The sequence below is a fragment of the Cucurbita moschata genome, unplaced genomic scaffold (genome assembly GCF_002738365.1).
Source record: "Cucurbita moschata cultivar Rifu unplaced genomic scaffold, Cmos_1.0 Cmo_Scf00001, whole genome shotgun sequence".
NCBI classification, from domain to species: Eukaryota; Viridiplantae; Streptophyta; class Magnoliopsida; order Cucurbitales; family Cucurbitaceae; genus Cucurbita; species Cucurbita moschata.
The window spans coordinates 569,159-583,967 of NW_019268517.1; the positions used below are offsets into that span (position 1 = coordinate 569,159).

Here is a 14,809-nt window from a genome sequence, read left to right on the forward strand (position 1 = left end):
AAAATTAGATAAAAATTAAAATTAAAATCTTTTAAATTTCGTTAAAATTAGATAAAAATTAAAATTAGATAAATATACTTTTAAATTTCATTAAAATTAGATAAAAATTAAAATTAAAATCTTTTAAATTTCATTAAAATTAGATAAAAATTAAAATTAAAATCTTTTAAATTTCATTAAAATTAGATAAAAATTAAAATTAAAATCTTTTAAATTTCATTAAAATTAGATAAAAATTAAAATTAAAATCTTTTAAATTTCATTAAAATTAGATAAAAATTAAAATTAAAATCTTTTAAATTTCATTAAAATTAGATAAAAATTAAAATTAAAATCTTTTAAATTTCATTATAAAATTCTATTAGTTTATAATTTTAATTTTTGAAAAAAATTTACTCCAAGATATTATTTTTTAAGTCTCTCTCTCTCTCTCCTCTCTCTCTCTTTTTAATTATAGAAATTGAAAAATATTATTATCAAAGAAAATCTTCGCTAGCACTTTGCAACTTATCCCACCAACGCCCATCGGAATTTCTTTTCGCTCATCTCCCTTTTCGATCGCTATCTACAGGGTTTTACTTTCCGCTCATTGAATCAGTTTCCTCGTAGGGTTTTCTTTTTGTTTTGGTTCGAATCTGCTTTCAGTATCTCCCTCTCTTTCTCCTGGTAATTTTCTCCTTCTTTTTTTTATTTGATCTGTCTGCAAATTTCTGGATCATAGTAATGTATTTTTGTTTGTTGTTTCTGTTACTCGTGTTAAGATTGTTTTGGAGTGGTGTAATTCAGATCATGAATGGTTCATTTTCGCTATTGAGTGGGAGTTGGATTGAAATTTGTGATTCAGGATGAGTTTCACTAATGTTAATCTATGTTGTTACTTTGAAGCTTGAATTTCATATTCGAATTGGGAATTTGAAATTTTTGTTGTTTGTTGTCATCTCCGTTTCCGATATTGTTCGTATTTTGATTGGCGTGTGATCTGATTGTGAATGTTATGGCCCCATCTGTAGAAATAGGAGTTGGTGATAATACGACGATGAACGAGCGAAAGACCATTGATTTAGAGCAAGGATGGGACTTCATGCAAAAAGGAATCACGAAATTGAAGAACATTCTAGAGGGACTGCCGGAGCCACAGTTCAGCTCGGAAGACTACATGATGCTCTACACGTACTAATCTTTCTAAACTTCTGGTCATGCTCGTTTTCGCTTTTTATATTTATTGGATGGATACTCATTGGAGGATTGGAATGGGAGTTCCAATTAGTGCCCATTTTAATACTCTTTGAAGGCTTATAATCTTCTCTGTTTTCTTGATAAGTTGGTTTCTTAAAAAATTAGATTACTTTTGAGCGTAAGGAATTTGAATTGGTTGAGACTCTCTTTGATTTCGCGCTATATTAGAGAGGTTTTTTTTGGTGGGTGGGTGAGGGTGAAATTCTTTCTACCGTTCTTACTTGGCAATTTGAAGGATGGTTTGATGGAGTTTGATTAATTCAATTTATGATGACAATCTCTGCAGAACCATCTATAATATGTGCACTCAAAAGCCTCCACATGACTACTCACAGCAGTTGTATGATAAGTACCGCGAATCATTTGAAGAGTACATAACTTCATCGGTAAGAACTATGTAGTTTATGTATTGGTTTTCCATGACCTTTGGGCCATTATCTTTTTCGTAACATGAAATTTAGCAGACATTTGTTTTGGTGATGTAAATGGTTAAGTTTGCTGAGAATATATACATGTATGTTAGATATGAGGCATTTGTAAAATTATCTTACGTAAGAGATAATAGTTTATGTATATTTTATTATAAGAAGAAAGGAGTTCTTAGATGGAAGAAAGACCCATTTACATATAAGGAAATAATTTTAAAGCTATATAATACAATAAATAGAAATATATTGATTAACCAAAAGGGAAACATAACTAGAAACAACTGACACTCCCCGTCAAGCTAGAAATAACCGAAACGAAGTTAATCATCTTGTCAAACTGTTAACAAATGGGCTAGTTTGAACAATTCTTCTGCTGTTTTATCTTTCTGCTGGCCGGATATCATTTAGTACTATCTTCATATGTCCAACTTTTGACACACTACAACATGTCGAAGAATCATGAGCATTTCTTTCCTATCAATTCCATGTCAATGTCCTTAATGTTCTAATTTCACCATTTGTTTGGGGAAATTAAAATGCTTCTGTAGTCTTATATGATCGCATCTTTCACAGCACATTGTGTTGTTAGTCCTAGTTTCATATATTATATCTGTATCATTAGTTGTTGTTTTAGACACTCACAGTTGAACTTTCTGTTCAGGTATTGCCATCTTTGAGGGAGAAACATGATGAGTTCATGTTGAGAGAGCTTGTGAAAAGATGGGCAAACCACAAAGTGATGGTTAGGTGGCTTTCTCGCTTCTTCCATTATCTTGATCGGTACTTTATAGCTCGAAGGTCACTTCCACCTCTTCACGATGTTGGGCTGACTTGCTTCCGTGATCTGGTACGTTACCACCAAAAACTGCACTGGATTTTTCTTACCATGTTATATTTCTTGCCTCTTTGCTTGGCTTACCTGGTTGTGTTTACCTCAACTCTGCGAGTCACAGCAATAGAATATGTTGTTGATATTTGTGTTACTTCAGATTTACCAGGAGTTAAATGCAAAAGTTAGAGATGCTGTTATATCACTGGTATGTTAATGCCTTTTATTTTGTGCACCATCATTTAAGTTTTGCAATGCATAACTAGATTTCTCCTATCAGATCGATCAAGAGCGTGAAGGAGAGCAAATTGACCGGGCTTTGCTAAAGAATGTCTTAGATATATTTGTGGAGATTGGGATGGGGCAAATGGATTGCTATGAAAATGACTTTGAAACAGCCATGCTCAAAGACACTGCTGCATATTACTCTCGAAAGGCTTCTAACTGGATTCTCGAAGACTCCTGTCCTGATTATATGTTGAAAGTAATTCCTTTTGTTTTTTTATTAGCTTAGTAGATAAATATAATCTTATCTTTCTGGTAGGATTACTTACTCATTTTATTGGACACTCTAGGCTGAGGAATGTCTAAGACGTGAGAAGGATAGGGTCTCACATTATTTGCACTCTAGCAGTGAGCCTAAACTTCTTGAGGTTTGTTCTATCTTCCTAGTGCCTTTGTAATTAAAATAAGTCTTCTTGATCGAGTAAACTTCCAACTGATTTAGCTTAGCTGGTACTAGTTTTTTTCATTCTTCTTTGATGATGGTCATCCTCATAATTGTAGCTGATGTATTGCATTCTCTCTTTTCTAGAAAGTTCAACATGAACTGTTGTCTGCCTATGCTACCCAACTGCTTGAAAAAGAGCATTCTGGATGTCATGCATTGCTTAGAGATGACAAGGTACTTGCACAATTTGCTATATTTTATTTTCAAGTAAATGGTTATTCAATATGAAGATGAACCTATATTTTCTTCTCCTTTGCTGTTTATGGGATACTTTCTAGGTGGAAGACTTATCACGAATGTTCAGACTGTTCTCTAAAATTCCTCGGGGGTTAGATCCAGTTTCAAATACATTTAAGCAGGTTTGTGATTTAACCACTTCAATTTAGCCCTAAATGGTTTTTCATTTGAAATAATCAAAATTACTTTTCTTTTATTTGTCTACTGTTTTTCTGAACTCCTATGAGCTTGTAAAATTTCGATCATACAGCATGTTACTACTGAGGGAACTGCCTTGGTGAAACAAGCAGAAGATGCAGCAAGCAACAAGAAGGTTTGTTATTAACTGCTATACGCTTTTCATTTCTTGCGTTATACCATTATATTAATCTTAAGTTTCGTCATTTTGGTTGATCATGGGCCAACAGGCTTTGGATTGTTAATTAATTATTATCAAGGTAGTCTTCAATGGTTACATCTAGCCTAAAGGTGCATTATTGTTAAAACTTTTAGTAAAACCTACATATTTTGTCTTCAAGGAATTTTCCATTCAAGCAGAGAGCGTTTCTGCTTATCAGAGATTAGGGATGTGGTTGCCAGATGACATAGATGAGCAGTAATTTTTCACTTTCTTATTTATTTTGCATGAATTATTTTCCCTTATTACTTAAAATTTTCTCTTTCTTTATTTTATTTTCATATATTACTTGGAAATTTTGGGTGTCTTGCTGTTCAATTCACAACTTATTTTCTTCTTTTGGAGACTCTCCGATGTATTGTAGCAAATATCATACGTAAGTTTCTAGTTTGAGCCAGATATATGGACATGTCTTTCAACTGGGCTAAGAGCTAATAAAATGAATGCTGTATAATTTAATAACACCAAGAAATTGGCCTTTTGCTTGCAAGACTATTTTAGATGTTCATGTTATAATTTCGGCATCCAATACGGTAACCATGTATAAGCAAATTGTGTGTTATTGTTCTTATCATCCGCATCATTGAATCGCAATTAGGAACTGAGTGTGTGCTTTTGAAAAGGTTTAATTCCGTCAGTGTTTGATCTAGGCTGTGGTGCTTATTTTATGATTGAGCTGTACTTTTCATGAACATTTGATGAGTTTCCTATACCAATCTTGAAAGGTTATTTTTATTGTGGCGAAGGACTTATTTTCTTTCCTTCTCTGTAGGCTGAGAAGAGGGATGTCATTGGTTTGCAGGAACAGGTAATCTTCCTTTGTCACATTCGCGCATTTTCTCTCTCTCTCTCTCACATGGTATCTTAAAACTATGATCTGCGTTTTAGGTGTTCGTAAGAAAAGTGATCGAACTGCATGATAAATATTTGGCATATGTGAACAACTGCTTCCAAAATCATACACTTTTCCATAAGGTATGTTGTTTTTTACTAGTCTATTACAATGTGCGAAGTATGAGGTACACATAGTTATGAGAAAAAGATAATAGTGATATAAAACTATTAAGATTTAAATTGTTACTAAAACTTTATGTGCATCTATTTAGGCTCTCAAGGAGGCTTTTGAGGTCTTTTGCAACAAGGGCGTTGCTGGAAGTTCAAGTGCAGAGTTACTTGCAACTTTTTGCGATAACATTCTTAAGAAAGGTGGAAGTGAGAAACTGAGTGATGAAGCCATTGAAGAGACTCTGGAGAAGGTTCATTCTTCTTTCCCATCTTCTATTCCTTCTGCCCTTGATGATTTATGGACGATGTTATATGATTATAACCCTTCTCTGTTTGCAGGTCGTGAAGTTGCTTGCTTACATCAGTGATAAAGATCTTTTTGCTGAATTTTATCGGTGATTCTCTAGATCTTAAGATTTATTGGCTTTAGAGATAAACTATAAGAAATGAAATAATGATGATAAATTGCATAACCATTTGCAGGAAAAAGCTTGCTCGACGGCTTCTTTTTGATAAGAGTGCCAACGACGAGCACGAGAGAAGTATTCTGACTAAACTGAAACAGCAATGTGGTGGTCAGTTCACCTCAAAGATGGAGGGCATGGTATGCCAGATTTTTGTTGTGATTTAAAGTGCTTGATATTGTGGAAGTATTACATGTGTTTGTTTTTGGGTCTCCTTAGGTCACAGATTTGACTTTGGCAAAGGAGAATCAAGCCAGCTTTGAGGAGTATCTTACCACTAATCCACAAGCACATCCTGGCATCGACTTGACGGTTACGGTCCTGACTACAGGGTTTTGGCCTAGCTACAAGTCCTTCGATCTTAACCTTCCGGCCGAGATGGTAGGCACAGGTCTCGTTTCAAGTTTGACCATTTACAAGTTGTACAACTTTTATCTTAATCTTTTCTTTCTTGAATTTCAGGTTAAATGTGTTGAGGTTTTCAAAGAGTTTTATCAGACTAAAACAAAGCACAGGAAGCTTACATGGATTTACTCTCTGGGTATCTGTAACATCATTGGAAAGTTTGAACCAAAAACTATTGAACTGATAGTGACTACCTATCAGGTTAGTACATCGACCTAATCGAAACTCTCGGGAACTCGGAGTTTGTTTTGTTCTACTACCAAGTCCTTATTACTGATTTATATGGTACTTTTTTTTGTATGTTCGTAGGCTTCTGCCTTGCTGCTGTTCAATTCCTCTGACAGACTTAGTTACTCAGAAATTATGACTCAACTAAATTTGAACGATGACGACGTTGTGAGACTACTCCATTCCTTGTCGTGTGCTAAATATAAGATTCTTAACAAGGAGCCGAGTACTAAAACTATCTCGCCATCCGATCACTTCGAGTTCAATACGAAGTTTACAGACAAAATGAGGAGGATCAAGGTTCTAATTCTTCACTTGTTAATATTTCCTTCTCATTGTTAACCGTAGCATTTCTTGTAAGATGCAGTGTTTTGATCTACCATTGTGCAGATTCCTCTTCCACCTGTGGATGAGAAGAAGAAAGTAATTGAAGATGTCGACAAGGACCGACGTTACGCGATTGATGCATCAATTGTTCGCATTATGAAGAGTCGGAAAGTTTTGAGTCACCAGCAGTTGGTGCTGGAGTGCGTCGAGCAACTCGGTCGCATGTTTAAGGTTCTCTCAAACACTTCCATCTCGATACTTTGATCTTTTAATCTGCTTTTAACTTTCGGAATCTAAAAAGAAACAATGGGAATTTGCAGCCCGACTTTAAGGTAATCAAAAAGCGGATTGAAGATCTAATCACCCGAGACTATCTGGAAAGAGACAAAGATAACCCGAGCTTGTTCAGGTACCTAGCATGATCATCCAGCCTTCGTCAAAGAAGTGTTACGATTCTTATGACTAGAAATAGCTCTAAAAGGAAATCGTTCGATGACAATGACGATGACAATGAAGATGCTGGCGGTACGAGTTTGAATGTATAAATTAAACTGAGAAAATCGATCTGTTCGAACTATTTTTCCATCTAAGCAAGTTGAGATGCTTGTTATATGAATTAGAAAACTGATGGAAAATCTGAAAATCCCAATGTTGAGATGATTATTGCTTAATTGGGCAAATGGAGTGAAAATAATTGAATTTATTACTGTAATTTCCATCTGCATATTTATTATTCAATAATTAGTTCCTTAGTTGTTTTGCCTCAAACAAAGCCTACGACTTTGGATAACCACTTTTTTCTCATTAATATATTATTAATATTATTGCTGTTTTATTTATTTATTTATTTATTTAATTTTATCAATTTTGTATTTTTGTTTTATAGTTATTTTAATTATTTATAAATTCATTATCATTATAGATAGTTAAATATCAATAAATATATTTTTATAAAATAGTATTCACATTATTTACTATTTTAAGTAATTTTTAAAATAATATATTCATCTTGATTAATAGGTTAGTACAAAATTATAAATAAAAAAAAAAAAATCTAAAAAAATCGAAGAAAATATTTATTTCATGAGTTTTAAAAATCTAAAGCAATTTCGAAACCCTAAACCCTAATGAGATTAAGTCTTGTAATAAAGTTTTGATTTTTAAAATTTTAAAATCATAATTTTATTCCTTAATTAATGAGCTTTCCTTCCTTCGATCGTTCTATGGAGATTCAGATAATCTTTTGCCGCCAAAGGTGCGCTCTCTCTCTCTCTCTCTCTCTCTCGGTGAGGACAAGAGTGATCGGTAATTATGAACGATGGACAGATTTTGTGGAAATACATATGTTTTTATGAAAAATTTATGGAGTGTAGATGAGATGCCATTTTCATTTTGAAATTTCTATGAAATTTGCAGGCGTTGATGGAACATTTTCGCGCAAACGCACCACAATGCTGCATCAACTCCTGACGATAATATAGTCGGTGAGGTTTTATCGATTGTTAATTTTTTGCACGTGAATGAATCTCTTGTTGTTTTTTTGAATATGATCGAACAGGGGGAATGTACATGGCGAAAAGCAAGCCACAAAACGTGAGCGATTGCGATTCTATGGAGTAGTGGAATTGAATGGAGAAGTTAGTGAAGCAAAATTGACGGTCCTCTTCAGATTCCCAAATCACGAGGTATCCAAGAGTAATTAGACAAATAATATCTTGATCATGCATCTTCCATCTTGCATCTTGCATCTTTTAATGTTTTGTGAATTAAAATTATATACCTCAATCATTGAAATAATCATGTTTGACTACTGCAACTAAATAAAGTTTTGTGAGGGTGGGATTTTGGGGCCCTTGCGCTGAGATCATCTTCCTTTTATACATCAAGAAAGCAAGTTGTTGTGAAGGATTAATTTGACGTTTCCACTATTACTGATGGGAAATGGAGAGAAATTAAGAAGGAAAAGGACTTCCTCTTCGTGGGCATTGGATCAATTCTTAGTGGGCTCTGGTCTTTTTTTCACGCATAATAATTACGGCCACATTCCGATGACTCCCCGGTTTCCTTTCATGATGCCTTCCCCTACTTGGAGGATTTATATGTTTTTTGCACAACATTTTATTTCTGTATCAAGAAACAGAAATATACCCCCCAAAGCTTCATACTTCAGTTTCTAATGGCATGATACAAGCTAATATGAGAAACCTTAATGGTTTGAATAATATCACTCCACATGTAAAGTAATATTCTAAAAATAAAACAAAAGCATAGCACACCATTTGATATAGATGATTACTTCTATTACTAAACTAAATGTGACATTTAGTAAATGTTAAGGGAATAAATTCACATATAGATAATGATAAATGTATAGGACCAGAACCATGTTTGAACTTTATTACATTTAATATTCAATTTTAATCTTTTTTACCTTTTTCTCCTAACTGCTTAGCGTTTGGAGTAGTTAAAAGTGTTAGCTTTTAGTTTGGATCCTAAGACATGAGCACTGCCCATGGTAATTTTGGAAATCAGCAGACGCCCATGTTAAAATTAGCAATGTCTTAGTTGAGATTGCTAATGCATTTGGATGGTAAATGAGGCATGATAAGGAATTCTTCTACTGCAATCATTTTATAATTGCTTTTGTTGAGTGATTTTGACTGCTTACATTCATCACGCCTGTATTGGCACTAACAATGTGAATATGACAGCATGCACTTGTTCACCTGGACCTCGCTATTGTTATTGTTACTAGGCTAAACCTTTCATAAGTTTTCAATCAGCAAGATAAATTTTCGAATTATAAATTTCTCTGTCTCCGTATTTTGATTATCATTTGTTTTAAAACTTAGAATTTTTTTAAGTATATCTTCAATTTTGAAATCTAAATATGTTTAGTCTTTATCATTAACACCAATTGAAGGTTCAATTTTACTATCCAAAACTTTAGTTTCCTTCCAATAAAGATAAATGGACTTCATTATGATTTCACTGGCTAACAATTTTATTTTAGCATGAATTTAACTATGTTTGCATGATTTGTTAGTCAATCTTTCAAATCTTACTTGACCGTTTTTGCCCATTTATTTCTAATCCATTCCCACAGCTACCAAATAAAGAAATAAGTTTTACATCTATACTTCGTGTTAACTAAATCTAAAGTTGTCAGCTCAACTCACAATTTCTCCGCCTATTACTGGACTTCAAATTCCATTTTTCTTTTCCTTCTGTTGTATGCCGTCCACTAGAACGCGAGTAAATTTATCTTCAACCAGATGGATTAGTTTCAAGGTATAGGACATTTCTGTGACAATAAGATGTTCTAAATTAGATGTTTTTGTTCCCCCGTTGAACATTTTGGTCTTTCTCCTCAAATACTTGTTACAATTCACGGACCCAAATGTTTGTCGAATTTGGATCCTAGTCAAACAAAATCTTCAGGACGTAATTAGGAATTTTAACTTATAAGTTATAACTTCCTAATTGGTTATTCCTCCATCTCTTCCAAGACATTTTATCAGATACTTTGATATTTGCATGTGAAGTTTATCTGCACCCTTTGTGCCCCTTGAACTTTTTCTAACAAATGGAGATTACTACTTCCATTAGGCACTCTCTGCCATTTCTGATTGAACTTCTGGTGGATGAAACACTGTTTTTCTCACCTGCCCAGCTCTGTGGTGGGTCAGCATGAAAAGCCATTATTACATGGGCTCTTTCAATTAGTTTGTTCAAGACATTATTACATTTGGTCTAGTCATGCTTTGCTTTGTGGACTGCTCGTTCTTAGCACTCAGAGAACTAAAAGAAAATTAGTGAAATAGTTTATGTTTCTATTGAAGCACTAGATGTGAACAAATTCATAATTTATGAGCTCTTTTATGGCCGCTACCCAAGAAGTACTTTACCCAAATTATAGTCATAGATGCCTCTTCCATTTCTTATCTTGATGGCTTTAAAACAATCTGGTGGCGTACTATGTTGTTGGTTCCCCATATGTAGATGCTTCTTAGAATCTTGTTGAAAAGGGACGTCTTTGTCATGTTGCACTTGTTTTTCTTACGAGTACAGCTGCTATTTGATTGAAAATCCCAAAAGATGGAACATGACTTGACATGAGAAGCGTCAAATCTCAAGGCCCCATTACCAAATTGTCGAATCTAACAACGCTTAACCAGGCAAGAGTTAACTTTTAACTGTACAACCCATTTAAATTTAGAAATAAGTAAAGACAAGATGTACATTCTGCATGTTGATTGATATTTTCCCCCTAATATTAGCTGAATGCTGACGTCACAATACTGCTCTGCTAAATTCTATACAGTATCGAGCATTGGTATCCCTAGGTGGGAAAGTTGTGATGCTTTAGTAGGAGTTTTTGGTTGAAATCTTCGCGAACTCCAGGGTTTTCTTTCCTTGTAACTTGTTTGTGACATAGTGTTTACTGTATTCTCCATGACTATATCTTCTATATTTGCATGGATTGTTTTTATCCACGAACTCTGGCATTGGTCCAAGCTCTATGTCATAGCTAGGTGCATAAAATGTGACTATCGAAAGTCGGTCAGTCTGCTTGTGAGTCACAGCTCGGTGCTCCACGCTTTTGTACCTGCCATTTGTAACAACCTGCATATAAATCAATGAGAAAGGAGTCAAGTCTCTGTTGTAAGATAAAAAATCATTTCTTTATTTAGACAAAGTTTCATTCACACCTCCATTGTATCGCCAATGTTGATCACAAGTGCATTTGGGAGAGGTTGAACAGGAACCCACTTGTCGTCCTTAAGGATCTGAAGCCCTACTGAGTTGCCCTTTCCTTGCTGCAAAACAGTTAAAGCACTTCCATCGGAGTGTGGGCTCAGCCCCAAAACAAGATCAGGTCTTGAACATGGTGGATAGTAATTCATCCTTATTGCCTGTACGGCCACCCCAAACGCCTTTTCAAATACGTCCTCATTTAGGCCAAGGCCTAAAGCTATGTACTTCAATAGATTCTGGCAAAGCTTTCTTGCTTCTTTAGAGTAAATCTCAACAGTATTGCTGCAAAATGGTGTATGATTGTAAGTAGCTGAACAGTTAATTCAATGGTGACATTAGAATTACAAAAAACCACCTGAAGTTTGTTGGCTTCTTTGGCCATAATAGTGGGTTTCTTATAGAGTCGGGTATAACCCCCAGAGCAAACATGTTACACCAATCCAACTTTTGGTGCTCTGAGAACACAAAAGCTTGCCCGTATCCTTGAACTGTGCCCGGTGCCATTCGGTACTTCTGCTTTTCCTCCAAAGGTAGCCCGAAGAATTCCATTGCCTCCCCCTCAATGCTTTCTAGTAGGTTTAGAGCAATTCCATGATTAATTACCTAAAAGATTACCAAGGCCTTAGTTTCCATTGCCTGTTCTTAAGCTTTGACTGAAAAGAGAATATTCGATTAGTCTTTACCTGAAAAAATCCCCATTCCTCGCAGGCAGAGGCTAGCTGCAATATTTCATCTCTGTTTCCTTTTAAAAGTTTGGATAAATCAATAGTGGGAAGATCAGAGGATGAGATTAAAGCTGTTGGTGTTGGCCTCTCTTGTACGCCCCTGATAAATCTTTCGGGAATAGTGTTAGGCTTAAACTTCCTGAGTTCTTGCACATCATCGATGTGTCCTACGTTGACGGGAGAACTAGGCACTGGAGCCATAGAGAGTAGAGAGTTAGAAACAGAGTTCTGAAGAAATAAATTTAGACCAATGTTAAAGCTCTTGGTAATCCAACTTGGAATGCAAGTTTCGTTAACTCAAGATGAGCTCGTATTTATAGAGCAAGGCAAGCATGCATCCAGAGACTTGATGCATTATTTCTTTTATTTTTTAAAATATATTAGAGTTCGTGGAGACATTGAAATTTGGAGCATTATTTGAGACGTGTATTACACTCGTATCGTTTTCCTGTAGTTACTTGAGCCTTAACCAATTTGATTTAATTTTATACAGCTAGGATAGCATACATTTTAGAGACTTGATAGGTTCTTTCTTTTTCAATATTTTGAGAGTGATTTTAAAAATGTTAAAATCACTTTTACTTTATTGTGTTTAGATTACTCTAAAACATGTTTTTAATTACTTAAAATAAAATTTTGTAGTATGAAAATGACATTTAAAAATATGTTCTACTAGAGTAATTTTCAACCATTCTCTTCTGTCTATCCACCCATTCTCATTTCCTTCTTCATCTCCTTCCTCTAACATAGAAATCCCACTCATTGATTCTAATTCCCCTCTCTAACCTGCCAATCGCTCTATTAATTTTTGTTTTCTTCTCTTCTCTCGCCAAATCAATCATCTCAGATCGATTTGCCAGCTGATTGGTTTCTATTTTTTTAAGTATAATATATCATGTTTTTATGCATGTCATTGATCAAAATTTCTTGTAACATGAGTATCTATTTTTTTCATTTATTTTATAGATCCCACATGATATACTATAGCCATGAATAGAAGGAAAGGATAAAATTCCTTTACTGCTGTACTACTTTTTACATGTAGTAGGATATGAGTGGGGTAATAAAGCAGCCAGTAGCAGTACTTCTGCATGGTGTGGAACTAAAATTCAAGAATATCTACCATTTTCTATGGCTAGAAAGGGGACTGCGAAATCGAATATCTTTAAAAGCTTTCTTTCGATTTGTAAACGAATCAGGATTTGACTGAGGAAATACTGTTGGCTTTTCTATGATGAATTTATGTGTTGAGTTGCTGACTAAATTATGAAGTGGATTATATTACAGTTTAAAGTCTTTTTGTTCTAGTTCCAGCAGTGATCAGATGGGAACTCGAGCATATTCAAAGTTCATCCATATGAGAATATTATGTACCTAGTTGATGACAGAAAGATTTCCGAGTATGTTGGGCAACAAAAGATAAGTGTCAAGTCTTTGAAAGCTTTTCTCCCATCTTTGCTGAAAATGAAATCTACTTCTACTTTTTTGAATACTTTTTAGTTGTGGCGGTGGAAAATGGGGGCTCAAAGAGGGATGGAATTTGATAAAAGTGGGCACATACCAATATGTTCAGTACTCTTTTCAGGTGATTCTCTATTTTGTCCTTTTTTTTAATTTTTTCCAATTTTATTCTCGATATATTATAAGTTTTTAATGAGGTCTCTTCGGAAAAAAACTTCGTTCACACAAAGTCAATGTATTGTTAATATATTTGAAATATATGAATATGTTATGACACTCAACTTGTGTGTAATATAACTTTCTTATCAAATTTCAAAAGAATATGAAAGCAATTACTGAATCAAAGTAAAATTGAGAAGTTCAAAGATTCAACTTCTATTTTGGTTCTTTTATTTTGAAACTTATTTTATATTTGTTTTACTTTTGTTCATGCACTTTCAATAAATTATCAAATCATTGCTTGTTCGGATAAAATTTAGTCTAAAAATATATTCTCATAATGTAATTTTAATTTAGACTAAAAGGGGACAACTCCAACAAAACTTTTAACATAGGTGTCTATCAAATGTTCACATCTTGATTTTACGAGGCATTGATGAAAACATCGGTGAAGGTAAAGGTGAAACAATCGATATATTATATTTTTCAAAGTATTGGTAAAAGAGTTAAAAGTACTTTCTTCCATTTTAGTCTTTTATGTTTCTATTGATTTTAAAATTTTTGTGCCTTGCTTTATGGTTAATCTCTTTCTACAAAAGTATCTGTTTTTACAATTTTTCTTTAAAATTTTAGAAATCCATTCACATTGAAATTTGTTTCTATTATTTTGTAAAATTAAATAAATATTAACTTCAATCTAAGAAAATGCAGGTGCGCGTGGACATGAGCATGCAGGAGCACTGGTACAGTTTCAAGAAAATCACAACTTGACCCGATTGAACAGAGCCTATGTAAGATTCTCTCTTCTTTTCATTTCTCGCTAAAAGGAACTGAACATATTCGATGCTCATCAGAAAAGTAGATGCTTCTGTCGTATTGCTGATGACTTTTACCCTTATAATGCTTTGTTCTGTTCCTCGTACATTTTTTTTTTTTTCTATATGGCGATGTGGGCCTTTCATTTCGGAAATACGATGAACTCGTATATGATGACAAGCATGAACCAAGAATTTAAAAAGGACGAAGTGTTTGTGGCCTAATTTTCAACTATAGAAAATATCTGACATAGCTGGCAATATGATATTATTACTTTACTTCCTAGGTTTGTAGTATAGTTTCCAGGCTGTAGCTGTAGCTGTTGAGTCATTTGACTCTTCATATCTTCTAGGTTGAACTTTGAAGGTCTTAAAATTTTCCAGTTAATCATCATTTGCGTAAGTAAAGATTCCCTCTTCTGAGAATAAAATGCTTCATGAGGAAAGTATATTAGCAAGCAATTTGCCTGATAATAATGACCCATTTATTTATGTTCTTTCGTTTTGTGGAGCAATAGTTTGTTATTGGCTTGGATACAAAAAACTGATAGGATGCGCTTTCAATTACTTTTTTTTTTTTTTTTTTTTTTTTTTTTTTTTTTTGG

General features: G+C 34.0%; 2 protein-coding genes and 1 long non-coding RNA gene across 5 annotated transcripts in view; 2 read left to right on the plus strand and 1 right to left on the minus strand.

The window, feature by feature from the left end:
• Positions 1–466: 466 nt before the first annotated feature.
• On the plus strand, positions 467–7,033 carry LOC111446998 (cullin-1-like). The gene is made up of 20 exons (XM_023085953.1): positions 467–666; positions 1,011–1,170; positions 1,523–1,622; positions 2,326–2,511; positions 2,654–2,701; positions 2,774–2,977; positions 3,069–3,146; positions 3,308–3,397; positions 3,502–3,582; positions 3,711–3,773; positions 4,630–4,665; positions 4,746–4,832; positions 4,964–5,113; positions 5,202–5,257; positions 5,346–5,466; positions 5,546–5,707; positions 5,789–5,932; positions 6,041–6,259; positions 6,350–6,517; positions 6,607–7,033. Exons 2-20 carry the CDS (start codon positions 1,037–1,039, stop codon positions 6,706–6,708), a joined length of 2,229 nt encoding a protein of 742 aa, XP_022941721.1. The 5' UTR covers positions 467–666; positions 1,011–1,036; the 3' UTR covers positions 6,709–7,033.
• A 411-nt stretch (positions 7,034–7,444) lies between these two features.
• LOC111443275 overlaps positions 7,445–14,809 on the plus strand; it is an 8,378-nt gene continuing 1,013 nt past the window's right edge. Inside the window, exons 1-5 of one of the 3 annotated variants that reach the window (XR_002710457.1) lie at positions 7,480–7,591; positions 7,703–7,770; positions 7,845–7,971; positions 13,084–13,354; positions 14,101–14,180. This is a non-coding gene — a long non-coding RNA (uncharacterized LOC111443275). Of the gene's footprint in view, positions 7,592–7,702; positions 7,972–13,077; positions 13,355–14,100; positions 14,181–14,809 lie in introns of all 3 variants that reach the window. The other 2 variants (XR_002710456.1, XR_002710455.1) reach the window with 2 other exon arrangements.
• LOC111443268 (protein SRG1-like) lies at positions 10,549–13,070 on the minus strand. Its single transcript, XM_023081021.1, has 4 exons — positions 11,728–13,070; positions 11,400–11,647; positions 10,999–11,326; positions 10,549–10,912 (listed from the first exon to the last, which is right to left on the minus strand). The coding sequence occupies exons 1-4, from the start codon at positions 11,968–11,970 to the stop codon at positions 10,652–10,654; spliced, it is 1,080 nt and encodes a 359-aa protein (XP_022936789.1). The 5' UTR covers positions 11,971–13,070; the 3' UTR covers positions 10,549–10,651.

Coding starts and splice junctions, on each gene's coding strand:
- LOC111443268 (XM_023081021.1), bottom strand. CDS start 11,970: ATGGCTCCAGTGCCTAGTTCTCCCGTCAACGTAGGACACATCGATGAT. Junction 11,648..11,727: donor AGGAATGGGGATTTTTTCAG/GTAAAGACTAAT, acceptor GTAATCTTTTAG/GTAATTAATCATGGAATTGC. Junction 11,327..11,399: donor AAGAAGCCAACAAACTTCAG/GTGGTTTTTTGT, acceptor ACCATTTTGCAG/CAATACTGTTGAGATTTACT.
- LOC111446998 (XM_023085953.1), top strand. CDS start 1,037: ATGAACGAGCGAAAGACCATTGATTTAGAGCAAGGATGGGACTTCATG. Junction 5,258..5,345: donor CTTTTTGCTGAATTTTATCG/GTGATTCTCTAG, acceptor AACCATTTGCAG/GAAAAAGCTTGCTCGACGGC. Junction 6,260..6,349: donor ACAAAATGAGGAGGATCAAG/GTTCTAATTCTT, acceptor ACCATTGTGCAG/ATTCCTCTTCCACCTGTGGA.